Source organism: Sceloporus occidentalis, unplaced genomic scaffold (assembly GCF_023333645.1).
Source record: "Sceloporus occidentalis isolate IW3139 unplaced genomic scaffold, rSceOcc1.0.p SCAF_13, whole genome shotgun sequence".
In the NCBI taxonomy this organism is placed as follows: domain Eukaryota; kingdom Metazoa; phylum Chordata; class Lepidosauria; order Squamata; family Phrynosomatidae; genus Sceloporus; species Sceloporus occidentalis.
Window position 1 is genome coordinate 9,248,910 of NW_028316993.1, and position 15,116 is coordinate 9,264,025.

The following is a 15,116-nucleotide window of genomic DNA, read 5'->3' on the forward strand; positions in this document are numbered from 1 at the left end:
ATGTTGAGGTAGAATCTCTTTTCCTGTAGTTTGCATCCATTGCTCCGGGTCCTAGTCTCTGGAGCAGCAGAAAACAAGCTTGCTCCCTCCTCAATATGACATCCCTTCAAATATTTATCATATAACCTCTTAACCTTCTCTTCTCCAGGCTAAACATCCCAAGTTCCCTAAGTCTTTCCTCATAGGAGATGGTTTCCAGGCCCTTCACCATTTTAGTCGCCCTCCTTTGGATACGCTTCAGTTTCTCAACATCCTTTTTGAATTTGGTGCCCAGAACTGGACACAGTATTCCAGGTGAGGCCTGACCAAAGCAGAATAGAGCGGGACTATTCCTTCCCTTGGTCTAGACACTATACTTCTATTGATGTAGCCTAAAATCGCATTGGTCTTGTTAGCTGCTGCATCGCACTGTTGACTCATGTTCAATTTGTGGTCTACTTGGACTCCTAGATCTCTTTCACTTGTAGTCTCCTTAAGGCCAGATTGAACTGCTTCTTCTGTCAAAGCAGTTGCCTATTGAAGCATGGAAAGTTACATTTTGGAGTATAACCCCAAATCCCCAGCTACAACTGGCCAAGTCCTGCTTTTTCTTCCAACTTCAGTGATGCATACTTCTACTTTCTCTGTAGAGCACAGTATGCTACCCCTTGATGGATGAAACAAGGCCAAAAACCCCTGTCTCTCCCAGCATGCCCCAGGGAATGTTTCTGATCTTTTATCAAAAGAATTTCCCCCCAAAGAGGCCGGAACTGATTTTGTTAATTAACATTTTTTATCACGGTATCACATGGTTGACTTGAATTCACTTATCCACAATTCCTAAATGCTTCATCAGAATGTATTGTTTCCCTATGCGTTGGCTTTACTCTGCCCCTACAAGGAGCAAGTTGTAAATGTCCCTGAGGACTAGTATCAGGCTAATGAAACGAATTCTAAAATTGCTAACCTTCGCTGCTTTATCTCTTTCTTCCTTGTCCATAAGCTTCTGATGTTTTAGCTTGCCTGATTGGCATGTTGAGCTATAAACACTAAAGAAATTCACTCAATTAGAAGGAAAATGCCTTCTAATAACTGATCTGTATCTCTGGCATCTGGTTTTCGGCCCTTCTAGGCACTCTGGAGGACAACAGGGCTGTTAGTACAGAATGTCCGTTCCGCTTGGAATGTTTGCCTTCAGTCTCAGCTTTGTTTCTCATTGGCCGAGGGTGATCTTGGGTGTTCTGAATGGACCTAGGTACAAACTGATTCTGCTCTTGGCTCTTCACTCTCTTTGTTATCGCTTACCCTTTCTCTGTTTAAAAAGTAAGATGATTTCTTCCATGTCAAGCTTTTCACAAAGGAATCAACATCTGAAGATATTTATTGTCGGCAGTGTGAATAACGGATGCGAATAGACCCGGGAAATCCAGGTTTAAACTCTGCATGCCTTGACTATGTTTCAAATACATTGGCATCATCGACTCCATGTTTATTCAAGTGCTGGCATGTGAGCAACCGAACTCCTAGAGATGTGCATAGATGTGAATAACCAACCTGGAATGTGTGAGTGGGGTTATTCGCATCTTTCCGCTTAAAAAAAGACATCCGAATGACCCCTTTGCTTCAGATCCTGTCACCCTCTGGATCATGGCAGGTGGCTACCCAGGTGGAGGGTGCTTTGCCACTGCGGCGGTGCCAGGTCAAAAAGTAGTGCCATTTTGCTGTTCCTTTTAGTGCTGGGGAAAGGCTGGATCAGGTCTTCGGCATATAGTTGTCGTAGCCCCAATCCGGTGTTGAAAGGGGCAGCGGCAGGCTGCTCCAAAGGGGTGGTCTGTTAGCCCCTAAGTCAATTTTACTAATTCTGCCAATCTTCTCTGTCCATTCCATCCTATTTGGTATCTTACTGGATTTCCAGCATCTTGCATAAAAGTCTTGCAGCTGTAACCATATAGCTTATTAAATCTCTATATTCTCTTTCTTTTTTATCTCCTAAATTTATCACGTTGACTAAATATAATTCTGGTAGATCTAATTTAAATCCCTAAATCTTTTGCATCCATTTGCTGATTTTAAGACAGTGTTTCCTTGCTTTTAAAAAACATTTCCATTATATGTGATTAAAAAAAACCCAATTTGTTCTTTTACATTTTTAGCAGATATTGTTGTTTCAAGTCATTTTTGACTTGTGGAGACTCTAAGGCAATCATGGGGTTTTATTTGCAAGATGGCAAGAGGCTTGCCATTGCATCCCCTGAGGCCAAGAGTGTGTAACTCACCAAAAGTCTCCTAAGCAGGGAATCGAACCTTGGTCTCCAGAGTCATAATAGTCCAACACTCAAACCATTATGCCATGATGGTTCTTCCAGCAGATATTACATGTCTTTATATATTTTCTCCAACTTATCTGAGGTCATATCATATACCAGTTGAATATCATTTTGTAGATAATACTTTAGCTATTCAGTTTTCCCTCCTCCGGCTGCTTCATCTCTTTAATCTTCCATCTATCTCATTCTTCCTTAAGCATATCTCCTTAAGTTATCCAACTGCTTTCTCTCAGCTCTCTTCTTAAAAAGGCCTCTTATATGGATAACCAACCTGGCATTTTAGGGCAAAGTCTATCCTTGTATTTCCCCTAAATTCTTAACAATGTACATCTTATAATACAGTGTTTAAAGTCTGCATCTATTTTACCTTTTCCACATCATATACAACCATGGCACCCTACTTTTAATTCATGTCCTTCCAGTTCTAAATTTTATCTGTTTGCAATGTAATCCATTGTTTAAAACCAAGTTAAACAAGAGGCCTGAAAATAGATTGTTATATCTGGTACCCCTAATCCTCCTCTTTCTTTTGCATCTGTTATCAATTTCCATTTAATTCTTGGTTTGTTGCCTGACCATAAAAATGTTGATAATTCTTTCTGCCACTTTGTAAATGGAGAGTTGGTATAGGGCTCTTTCTAACATGCCAACTATCTTACAGCATGCCCTGCCAACAGACACTCCTTAGGCCTGTTATTCTTAATGGTCGACAAAAACATGGCTCATTCAAAGGCCGTTGCCCAAATATTTTCCTGACTGATTTTTGAAAATGATTTCTTAATGCAAATAACTCACTCACACGTTCCAGGATTGTTGTTCATGCTATGGAACCGCATCTATGTGCATCTCCGTGAGTTTGGTTGCTCACATGTATCTGCACTCGAATAAAGATGGAGTCGATGATGTGAATGTATTTGAAACACGCTCAAGGCATGTAGAGATTTATCCCAGGTCTATTCACATTGGTTATTCACACAGGTATCCAAATCTTTTACAAAAACTTGGGGGGGGGGGGGAGGAATCTGATGTTCATTATCTCAGGTTAAGTAGGTTTTTGTTGGCAGACCCCTCTCCCCCCAAAAAAGAACTTAATCGGATGCATTCGTAATGCATGTGAACAGCAAAGATTCAACCCAGATTCTACCTGGAATATTTCTACTTGGAATAACCCCTCAGTCTTGATTTCTGGCCTAGCAGTTGTTCTTGGTCTGTTATGCTAACACTGTAATTTTGTTGTTCTCACTAAGAATATAGAATACCATATACAGTATGTTTTCTTCTATGATAATAATGATAGCTGTATCAATTTCCTTTGGGAAATGAGGCAGGCTATATGTTCTAAAAATAATAAACACTGTTTGCCTCATCTCCATTCACCCGGCTTGAATCCCATTGCGGAAGAAAGGTGGGATATAAATCTTTTTAATTAATTAATTAATTAATTAATTAATTAATCTTTCCATACATGTGCACCGAGACTTGGATTTCCTTATTATCCCTATAAGTTTTTAAATTAATCAACATATTGGCTCAGTTAGTCAATATATGAATTGACGGATTTGGGGATATTAGTAGGATTTTCCCGCCCCCCCCCCCCCCCCCCCCAAAAAAATTGGGATGCAAATGACTAACAATATAAAAGCATACAAAAATTGAAAATTAAAGCTAAACTATTCACAGTATTAAAACTATGCAAATCTCAAATTAAAAGAATACAGTGCAATTTTAAAAAGATAAAAAGCTGCTAAAAACAGTTATATTATGCAGCACCCCCTGTTCTGTTTTAAAAGCCAATGGAGGACAACAAAGCCATTCTGGGAAGGGAGCTCTGGGGATTGAGACAAGTTTAGTTTCAAGGATGACTAGAATTCTTGAGGTTTAGATGGGATAAAATTGATAGGATGCTCTCTTGTACTGGATTAGACTACCTATGCATCTATCTCCATATTATCTCTTGAGCAATAGTGGTTCTCCGAGGTGACAGACAAAAACAACCTGTTACCTGATGCTTTTAGCTGGCATGCCCAGGATGGAAACCTGGGACTGTTGGAAAAGAATCAGATACTTAACTGTAAATTCAGTTTCCTAAGTAATAATTGTGTTACTGGCCAACTTAGAAGTACTATCTGTTCTAAGAACATAGTGGGGCTGAGATGTCTCTATAGTAAAGTTTCATCCATTTTCCTTTTTTAAGTTCTAGGAGAAAGGAAAGGCAGCCAATAAGTACAAATGGAGCAAATATACTGACACTTGGTTTTTCCATCCATTTTCTCACTAACGTTTCTTTCCTTTTCTTTGCCTCAGAGATCACACAGTACATGCCAAGATGAAGTCTACCATCACAGAGATCCTGCTTCTTCTGTTGGCTGGTAATGCTCTTGAATACCTCTTTGCCTTTGGTCTTGGGGCCTTTTTAAAAGCTCTTTTCCAAAGTGGTTCCAGTATTAGTCTAAAATGGTGCAGTATATGGGATTAAAAATGCACACTGTTGGGGGATAGGCAGAACGGTTTGCCGAAAGCTGGTAATAGAGTCCGGGTCCATCTGCATGTTAAGTCATGCTGTTTGGGGGATTCTGGGAGCTGCGGTTTGAAAAAGAAATGTTCCAGCTCTGTATTATGCAAGTGTTGGTGAAGGCTTGCTTAGAATCATTGTTACTTCTGTGTACAAAAAAAGCAGTTAGATTGGGCCATGATCCAGATCAGGACTACACTGTGCAGGAAGATTTTTTTAAATGAAACATTTATTCCCCCTTGTATTTCCTTCCAGAACTTTCCTTCCTTATTGTATCTCCTCCGTATTTGCCTTTCTTATGGGAGTGTTGCAACATTAATCATAGTATTGCCAACATTTCTGTTTTGCAAAGTATTGGCTCCATGTTGGGAAGCAGGAGATGCAGCCAAGTGGAGCAGAGTGACTCATTTTAGCCTCTAGTGCCATATACCTGACAAAATGTCTGTTTTACTGTTTAGACAAGTCAGGCTTTGGCCTGGTGACAATTCAGGTTAGCTGGAGATAGAAGAACCCAAATTAACTATGGATTGGCCTTTGACTTGTAGTTTGTTTAAAAAGTTAATTGAATCATAATAATCTTGTGATTTTCCTATATTTGTATTGAATGTCCATACCTGCATCTCAATGAGAGCAGCCTGGGTGGGATTTAACCCAAGAGAGGGCCCTAGACAGTCTCCAGATGCTGTTTTTGGCAGCCATCTGTTTCCCCAGACTACCTTTTTCTGTCCCTCTCAAGGGTGAGTTACCCCTCCTAGTTACCTCCCATTCTTGGGAGTGACAATTTGCCTTTTAAATAGATTGCATACTCTACTTGCACCATCTTTTCAAAACCAGGAGAGGACTTTAAGCCACTTTTCTTGGCACATTTGACAGTTAGGGCCCCTTGTCCTGGCAGAGTTGCCCACATCCAGGTTAATGTGCCACAGTGGTTAAGGCATATCATGATCGTCTTCCCAGCCTTGAAAGCAATTTCAAGGAGCTCACCACAAATGAAATTTAATCATGTCAAGAACGAGCAATGCAAGCCATATGGACATAATTCTATAGAGCTGAAGTGGGGGACTGACTATTTCAGTCTTGCAGGAGCTGCTCTGTTGTTGTTGGTCAACTTCCCATGCCCCTCAAGGAACGAGAACCAAGCACTTCCATAGTGGTCTGATGGGGCAAGCATACCCTTAAAATGTAAAGTGCATGTTTTGAACAAGTGTTCATCATAGGAATTGTGTTGGGGGGTGGTTGTATCAAAACTGTGTTCCCAGTCTTAGCTTGATATTTTAAAGTAACTTTATTGATTTAAAATAAAATAACACAAGTCATTTATACAAAGATAATTATGATGATATGAAACAACAGATACTGGGATCCATAGAATATATTATTCTTTGTGAAACAGATGGAAGTCAGTGAGCCTTGCTAAGATACCAAATGATAACCAGAGACCTCTCAGTCTTTTACTTTCCCCTGACATAGTTAACCATGCTTACAGTAGTCAACTCACTTCTGCCCTGTTTGCGTTATGCCCCTGCTCTACAAATATTAGCCTTTTAGCAGCTGTAATTATGTGTCGCCTGAGAAATAACTGTTTTTATGTTCATCTACAGCATTTCCTCTCCTGGAGGCAAATGATCCTACGGGTGAGTAGTTTGTCACATGTTCCTATGTGACAAAAGATCTCCTTAAACTCTGACAACAGATCTTATCATTCTGTTAACAAATTCTTTAAATTGCTCCATTGGTAATGGCAGCTACAAATTTCCTGTTTGGTTGCCTTTTAATTGCCTTGATTGCCTGGAGAAGAGAAGGTTAAGAGGTGATATGACAGCCCTGTTTAAATACTTGAAGGGATGTCACATTGAGGAGGGAGCAAGATTGTTTTCTGCTGCTCCAGAGAACAGGACCCAGAGCAATGGATGCAAGCTCCAGGAAAAGAGATTCCACCTCAACATTAGGAGGAACTTCCTGACAGTAAGGGCTGTTTGACAGTGGAACACACTCCTTTGGAGTTTGGTGGAGTCTCCCTCCTTGGAGATCTTTAAACAGAGGCTGGATGGCCATTTGTCAGGGATGTTTTGATTGTGATTTCCTGCATGGCAAGGAGTTGGAATGGATTGCCCTTGTAGTCTCTTCCAACTCTGATTCTATGTAGATTCTATGTAGAAAACAGAGTCTGGGAACCTTTGGCCCTCCATATATTTTGGACTTAAAATTCAGGAAGGCCCATCCAGAATGGCCAATAGTAAGGGTCTGAGAGAGTTGTGGTCCAAAAGACCTAGAGGGCCACAGGCTTCTTATGCCTGTTCTAGATGCTGACAGTGACTGTGTTTCTGGAGAGAGTTTCTTTGTGGTGAAGTGAACCAGTCAAAACACTTCTGAGAAGTAAAACATGACTTCAGATGTGCTGATCTCCAGTACAGTCTAAAGCCAACTTTGGCCAACGTGCTTGAGAAGATGGGCTATAAAAAGGCAGGAAGGAAGGTCATATAGGATATGGTACAGTCCGAAACAGAGTTTGTTAAAGCCAATTTGATGCTTCCAGGAGTACAACTTCATTGCTCCCTGTTCTAATTGTACACCATCCACTCAGAAGTGTGCTTTTAGAAGCACCTTGAGCTTCTGGTTGTTACTGTGTGTCTTCAAGTTGATCCTGGCTTATGGAGACCCTATTACAGGGTGGTTTGTGTTTTTTTGGCAATATTTATTCGGAAGTGGTTCACCATTGCCACCTTCTAAGGCTGAGAGAGTATGACTTACCCAAGGTCACCCAGTGGCTTTTCATAACTGAGTGGGGATTTGAACCTTGGTCCTAGTCCAACATTCAACCTACAACACCACATTGGCTCTCTCCTTGGGATTACTACCAAAGAGTAATCTTGATATACAAAGTCATATGTGGCCTAAATATCAAAAGGCACCAGATCCTGTTTGATCTTGAAGGCTAGGTAGGGTCAGAGCTGGTTAGTACTTGGATGAGAGACAGTGAACAAAAACCAGTGGTGTAGGCAGTATTTCAGAGGAAGTAACTGGCAAAACCACCTCTGAGTATTCCTTGCCTAAGAAAACCATAGGAAATTAATGGGGGTCACTATAAATTGACAGGTGACTTGAAGGCACACACATACCCTTACATCTTTTGAATATCAATATTTCCAAATATAGAAGAGTCTTTTAATAGGGGATTGGGGTGGACTCCTGTACTTTTATCATCAGTTGTTAAGTTTTCAGTGTTTTGAAATGGTATTAAATCTTTTTAATAGGATTACTGGCTCAATCATTAATTCATCTTTCACTTTTGTATTATAAGCTTGATTTCTTTTAACCTATGCTGTGAGCCAACTTGGGTCACATATAGGGAGATTGGCGGGATATCAATTAAAATAGATAAAATAAAAATGGGAAAAAAACAACTTTCTTTCTTTTTCTCTCTAGATAAAAACAGCCCTTTTTATTATGGTAAGTTCGAGTCATATTCCGCAATCCGATTTAACCACCCCAAGTCTTTTGAGCAAGAGTTAAAGGTACAAAAATGTTGTTGTTATGTGCCATATGGCAACCCTCTCCAAGGGTTTTCACGGTAAGGTTTATTTGGATAAGATTTTCCATGGTTGTCTTCGAAAGCTGAGTGTGACTGGCCCCAGGTTTCCCAGGGCCCTACTCCAACAAACAAACCATTATGCCACCTTGGTTTGCTGCCCATAAACAGATGTTGCAAATGGTTATTTACAATAAGAGGAAGGATGTGAGCTTTATTTGTCTGTGCAGAAGATCTCAACAGTTCAGTGCAGCAGATTCCACTCCAGTTTACTTAATCCTGTTCTGTATCTATTCATTCCAAGTGCTGATCACATTGGAAGCTTGTTTTTCTTCTTCTTCTGAGTTCCTTTCTGGAAAATAGTCACTTAAGTCTTCTGATCTCTCTGCATAACCTAAATAAAACAACCATCTTCTCTTTTCTTCTTCAGATGTGCATTCGCTTCGTATTGGCGGCTTGATTTTTGCTGGTGTACTCTGTTTTCTTGGAATTGTTATCCTACTGAGTAAGTAGATCTTCAGGTCCAGGAAAGGAAGCAGTCCATAGGGAGCAGGGACAGTATTGCCAGTTTCAGATGTACTTTGGCCTATCTCTCACTAAGTTGGACTTTACTACTTCATATTGGAATGATGGAGATGGGGTGGGCTTGCACGACAATTAAAAATCCACATACTTTGCGCCATGCATCCAGTGGAAGAATAGCCTAGAATTTTTCTATCTTATCTTAATTCCTCTGTGGAGAAGCATTCAACCATATGAATCCTTTTCCCACCAAAGCCAGATTTAGATTCTGTTATGTAGACATGAAGTGGGTGCCTCAGGCAACAGATTTTGACCATCACGAAAAGGCAGCAAATCACTATTTAATCTGTACTTTACTGCTAGAGGAGGAAAAATGATACTTGTTGCAATCCCTCCTTCATGTGCCAGAATATGTTGGCCAGCTTTAAGCACTCTGCACCTAGGCTCAGATTTGGAAAGTGACATTTGCTGTTCTTCCTCGTGCAGCAAAATGTCTTGGAGCAGCCCTGCTCCTTTCTGCAGATGGAGTGGTCCAGTGCAAGCAGAATATTTATTTGTCTGTATTTTAAGATATATATTTTTTATCAACTTTGCTTTTCAGCCAAAGTGGTTACCATGGTGATTTAGAACACTGAAATGTCAGCAAAATCACTACAGTAAAGCAAAAGAGGTTTGCTGGCTCACTGTGAGCTTAGGTTTAGAAGGGACCTTGTTGGATATTGTCCATTTAGCCTCTTCCTTTACAGCAGGGATGGGAAACATGTGGCCCTCCAAACAGAATTTGAATGCAACTCTCTTGAGTCCCGAACACCTTAGCTAATGGTAACAGATAATCTGAGTTGCAATTGAGCATCATCTGGAGAGCTACATGTCTCCTTCCCTGCTTTTCAGGTGCCATACATCCACACACATGGAGATGCCATATACCAATATAAGGTGTGTGTGTGTGTGTGTGTGTCTTTAAGCTATTATGAGGTTATGCAAGTGCAGAATCCATGACCCCATGAATTTCATAGGATTTTCTTTGGTAAGGAATACTCAGAGGTAGTTTACCTTTACCTTCTGAAATATAGCCAACAGCACCTGGTCTTCATTAGCACTCTACCATCCAAGTATTAACCAGAGCTAACTCTGTTTAGCTTCCAAGATCAGATGGGATCTGGTGCCCATAGCTGGCACCACTCTTTATTTTAACAGCTTCAGATCTGATTGCAGGCAGGAGATCTTCCCCCAACTATCCAGCTCTGCCACCTCTAATTCCAGGAGCCAGTCATTGTTATCCTCCGCATATGATTCTATGGTTCTGTTCAGATGTGTGATTAGCACTCCTGCATTTGGGAAGCTCCTGACAATGTCATTTGTAAATATCTCTGATACCTTTTCTGCTTTTGTTTTTACTCCTAGGTGGAAAGTGCAAATGTAAACCCAAGAGGAGATCCAGGTATGGTGATAATGGGTGGCTGTGCACAGCTTACAGGCAACTTTGGCTGCCTTCCAGGATTGAAGGGGTTATGCAGGGATAGGGCTATAGTTGGCTATGATTGCAGAGAAAGCAAACCCTCAATCCATTGATCTGAAACTGGGAAGAAAAATATTGTTGAAAGTGGTGATTTCACCAGTCGTAATGTGTCCTTTTTCCTTGTCTAGTGTCCAGATAGGTGTGGCACCAAAGGGTCTTCTTCCAGGTAAGCAGTGCTTCTGGAATTTATGAAATTGCAAGGGACTGTGGCTTGAGTAGGATGAGAGGGCACAACTATTTTTCTTCAGCAAAATGCTTAGCTACAGCAGTGCCTTCACAGACATGTTACTTGAGTAGGAGAACCAGTGAGCTCTGTTTTATTTTGGCTTACCAAAGATTACACCAGATCTTTGCTGAAAGTGAAAATGATGAACCATTGGCTCTCCAGCTCTTTGGATGGCCAACCTCTATATAATCTCCTGTGCTTGGCCATTGCACATGTTGCTTTGGGGAATAGGAGTCAAACATGTCTGGAGGACCAGAGGGATGGGAAGCATGTGGTCTACCAGTTACTGAACTGGTTCAGCATTAGCAGTGACAGTATTGGTGGGGGAATGATAGATGTTACATTCCCACCATCCTGGTTAGGTCCTCCCTGACCAAATTAAAAAAAAAAATCAAAGTGAATTTGCAACATCTATGAAATGCCAGTAAGGCTAGTGAAATCGTATGCTCCCAACATTTCACAAGTGAAACCCAGGTCACATGTGTCCAGGCAACTTTAGATTGTGGCCAAAGATGGCAAAAGTTATTAATGAGGACGAAGCTAGGAGAAGCTGCCGCAATTTGTTTTTGCATGAAGGCCAGTATTTTGACAACACTGAATCAATTGAATGCAAACTACTATTGAATTTAGGACTCAGTTTACAGCATCTGAAATAAACTGAAGACAAAGGAGTAAAGTGAGAGCAGGAGAAAGAAACGAAGGGCCTGGACAAACAGGTGCTTTGCGCTGGCCTTGGCCCAAACTAGAGGTGTGTGAGGGCTGAGTGTTTACACGCTCAGAAACCCGAACGCATACCCTGGCCACTATCACTGTGTGCGCCTGTCCATGGAGGTGGTACAATGATAACATCTGCACGGTGCAGCACTCAAACAGCGCCATGCCGTGTGGATGTCATCATCATGTGCTGGCACCCCGTGCGTGGTCTAAAAGAACCCAACGGGAGCAGGTTCTTTTTAGGCATCCCGAAGGCTGTGGCGTTACATTGCCGCAGTCTCCATCGGTGGCAGAACGGGGCAGTATCCTTTCTCACAATCTGTATAGTCCCCGACACATTTAAAAAGTAGCTGGAAAAGTGGGATGACATAGGATTCATTGGAACCATCCTACCAAATCAGGACAGTTGGAGGGTCTAGTGAAAGTCTTAGTTATGTTGGTGGGAGGGGTGATGGTCTGCAAATTTGAGGTCCTGGGAGACATCTGAGGGAAGTGTATTAATAAACACAACAAAAATCCTCTGGGTTATGATGAAGTATGACCTGAATATTACTGGTTCATCCCAACTAAAGTATACCTGCTGGATGGATTATGGAATAACATGTAGGCAATTCCCATTGATTCAGTGGAACTTCTTTGGTTAGGACAACCAAGAGGATTCAGGTCTGTGTTGGTTCTTGACGTGTCTCAAGTTCTCATCTCCTATGTTAGCAAGAGAAGATATTCAGTGCTCTGTATCTCAAATATTCTATTTTTGCTTTCTGGTTTGTCATCTTTCTGTAGGAGGTGCTAGTGAGTGCTGAGTCAAGATAACCGTTACTTGTGCTAAGATACCTGCCCTGTCTCGTGTCCACGAAATGTTTCCTCTCTCTACTGGTGGCAGCAGACCTTCTTTCCCTGTTATTCTGGCCCCTCACCAAGATCTTGTTTTTTTTTACAAAAATGTAATAAAACGCTGCTGCTTTTCTGAAATGAATTAATCCCGTCGTGCGCTGGAAGGTTTTTGAACCAAGACCTGTTCTCTGCCTGGGACCTAATATGTAGATATTTCTCCTGTAGAGACTGCATGCACACACATTCAGGTATTACACTGAGAGCATAGCACCACTACAAGTCTGAACTGGTTTTAGCTGTCGTGCTGCGAGGGCATGTTCAGAGAGCCCATAAGCAGAATTCTGTTAGGGAACAAAGGTAGGAGTCTTGTAATGGAAGATTCTCTGCAATCGGAACATTTTACACCTCCCAAAATACTTTAGAGGCCATTACAGTCCCACTCTTATTGTTTCTGGATTTTTTTCAAATAGCCATGAATGTATAAGCGCTTAGCTTTAATCAATATGGGCTGTTGCTTTAAGAACAAAAAAAAGACTGTTGCTATAAGGCTTGTGGTTAAATATCCAACTGCTTCCTTAGAGTAAACTGTATTACTCTGACAGCTTTATTTGAAATTGATTTTAAAACCTTTTCGAGAACTTAAAATGGTTATTTTTGAACAGTGGTTGGGGATTCTGGGAGTTGGAGTCTAAAAAGTAACATCCCCAAACTCAGCTATGAATCCACTAATCAGTCTTCAAATTACAAGAAGGCAAATCCATTTCACAAAATGTGAGAGAAGTGAGTTAAGGGAACATTTCCATTATTTATGTTCCCTTGCATCCTTCCCAATCTGGTGTCCTCTAGATTTTGGATAGCAACTCCCATCATTCCTGGCCCTTTGTCAGTCCCAGATGGGACTCACTGAAAAAGGAATTGGATCCAACAATGAGAACACTAGTCAAGAAGATTTTTAGTGGTTAGGAGTGAAAATGCATGTGGATATGAGAGCTCTGTAATGTCTTTTGGTCAAGGCTCCACGCATTACTTAAGAGATCTCTTTCAGGTCACCTAATAGCTGTGTTCAGACAGGCTCTGCTTTGACTTTGGAAGATCGTGAACAATTTTATGTGGACTACATTTCTCTTCAGAAGTGGTGTGTTTTAAAGCTCTGCTTATTGTAATACCTTGCACTTTTAATGCTTATGTTATGGATCCAACTTGGTAGGATTCTGTCCTAAAAGGCAAGAAATAGATACCCAGAATAAAAGAATGAAACATTTTGTACTGAGCAAACTGGCTTCCTGTCAACTGGTGTCTGTGTGTTTTTTCAAGGTTGTATGTCTGGAAGTGAGACCTTGGTCAAAGGAAGAACAACACTAATGGAAGGCGCAAATGTTTGAAATCTCTGTGGGAGATTTGTGCCGCTTTCCCTCCATTTGACAGTTCGTGAATGTGTGTGTCTGCAGTTCCAAAATCCTTGAACTTGTAGGCTTGGAGAGCAAATGTGTTTCTGCAAAGCATTAAATGCAAAGCCACTAGAAAGCTATCCACCACTTGATTTTGCACAAGTCCTTCAATGTTGCTGTCAAATGCCTTGGTGTGTTTTTGTTGTTGGATTCTCTCTCTCTGTCTGCTGAGGTTAAGGGTCATATTGCCTTGGCTGGTGAACAACACATTTTTGAAGTGGCGAATTGTGTAAGACAGACTATTTTGGTTTTGTCCAAGTGATTAGGGAGAGAAACATTGAAAACACTTCTGGAATAAGAACAAATGCAGAGATCTGAAGGCTGGAAGATAATCCCTTTGTTTCAGACTGAGTTCAGACTTAAAGCGTCAGTGTTACTTTTTAAAAGCAATCCCTTCCTTTACTCTTTACCCTGATTGAAAAGTAATTCATTGCTGTTGGTTATTACAATGTTGAAAAAAATTATATGCATTTTGCTTTACTTTTTACTTTGAAAAAACAGTTGGGATTGATAGAATGGCATCTTACCTGAGAAGTTGAAAAGAGTATACAGTTCCTATATTGTTTCAGCTATTTTCTTTGTCCTCATCCCCCAGCCCCAGTCCTTTCAATCCTGTATCTGATAAGCCTATTTTGGCTGCAGTCCTAGATTCACTTCCAGGTAAGTGTGTCTGCATAAGTATGGTTCAGATTAATCTATAGCATGTATAGGAAACCAGTAGCCCTTCTGATATCGGAGTACAATTCTCATCAGCCCCAGTTGGCATGGCCAGTGCTTGGCCATGATGGACGTTTCTAGTCCCAACAGTATCTGCTGGGCTACAGATTCCTCACTGCTCATCTATAGGAATCACTACCTTATATAGCCAGCCCAAGATCTTGAAGAAATCTCTGCCCAAAATCTGCCACTAGCTTCTATTGGTGCCAAGAAAAGGATAGATAGTTCTCATTTTGCACTGGACTCTTGGGAAAGCAGATGCAGTTTAGGTCCCTTCTGTGCTGATCCTTGGAATTCAGCACAAGGATCCGAACCCTTCATAAGAACTTTGAAGATGAAGAAGAGGTACTAGGTAGCACATGCTCACCAAGGCTGGTCCAAGATAGTTTGCTGCCCAAGAGAATGTGCCCATTCCATTCCATGCATAAATGGCAACTGAACTGACATTTTGTCCATTTGCAGTGTGGTGCAAATTTGCATGGTTTGCACAGTGGTGATGGGACCATGCTATGTACCTGAAACCAACTTCCTAAATAGAGGGTGCAGGGAAGACCTCTGATCATAGTCTTTTCCATTGTTGCTGCTGCTTCGTAGCATGTGATGCTTGAAGCAGCCACTTTGTTTTTCTTAATGACAGAGCCAGCCTTGGACTTCAGTTTGCACTGAGCATTGTTCCCAGCATGAGGACCAGTATCTATGAATTTAGGAGCAAAGGCAAAACTTAAGCTGTGGGAAAGTTGCCTTGCTATACAATATAGCAAGGCAATGCTGCCTCTGCTCTGGGAGAGA

The 15,116-nt window shown here is 41.2% G+C and overlaps 1 protein-coding gene across 1 annotated transcript; it reads left to right on the plus strand.

The window, feature by feature from the left end:
• The first annotated feature begins 236 nt into the window (after positions 1–236).
• FXYD3 (FXYD domain containing ion transport regulator 3) lies at positions 237–12,300 on the plus strand. The gene is made up of 8 exons (XM_089479385.1): positions 237–294; positions 4,611–4,675; positions 6,420–6,452; positions 8,245–8,268; positions 8,778–8,852; positions 10,274–10,310; positions 10,517–10,554; positions 12,112–12,300. Exons 2-8 carry the CDS (start codon positions 4,633–4,635, stop codon positions 12,129–12,131), a joined length of 270 nt encoding a protein of 89 aa, XP_089335511.1. The 5' UTR covers positions 237–294; positions 4,611–4,632; the 3' UTR covers positions 12,132–12,300.
• The last annotated feature ends 2,816 nt before the right edge of the window (positions 12,301–15,116 follow it).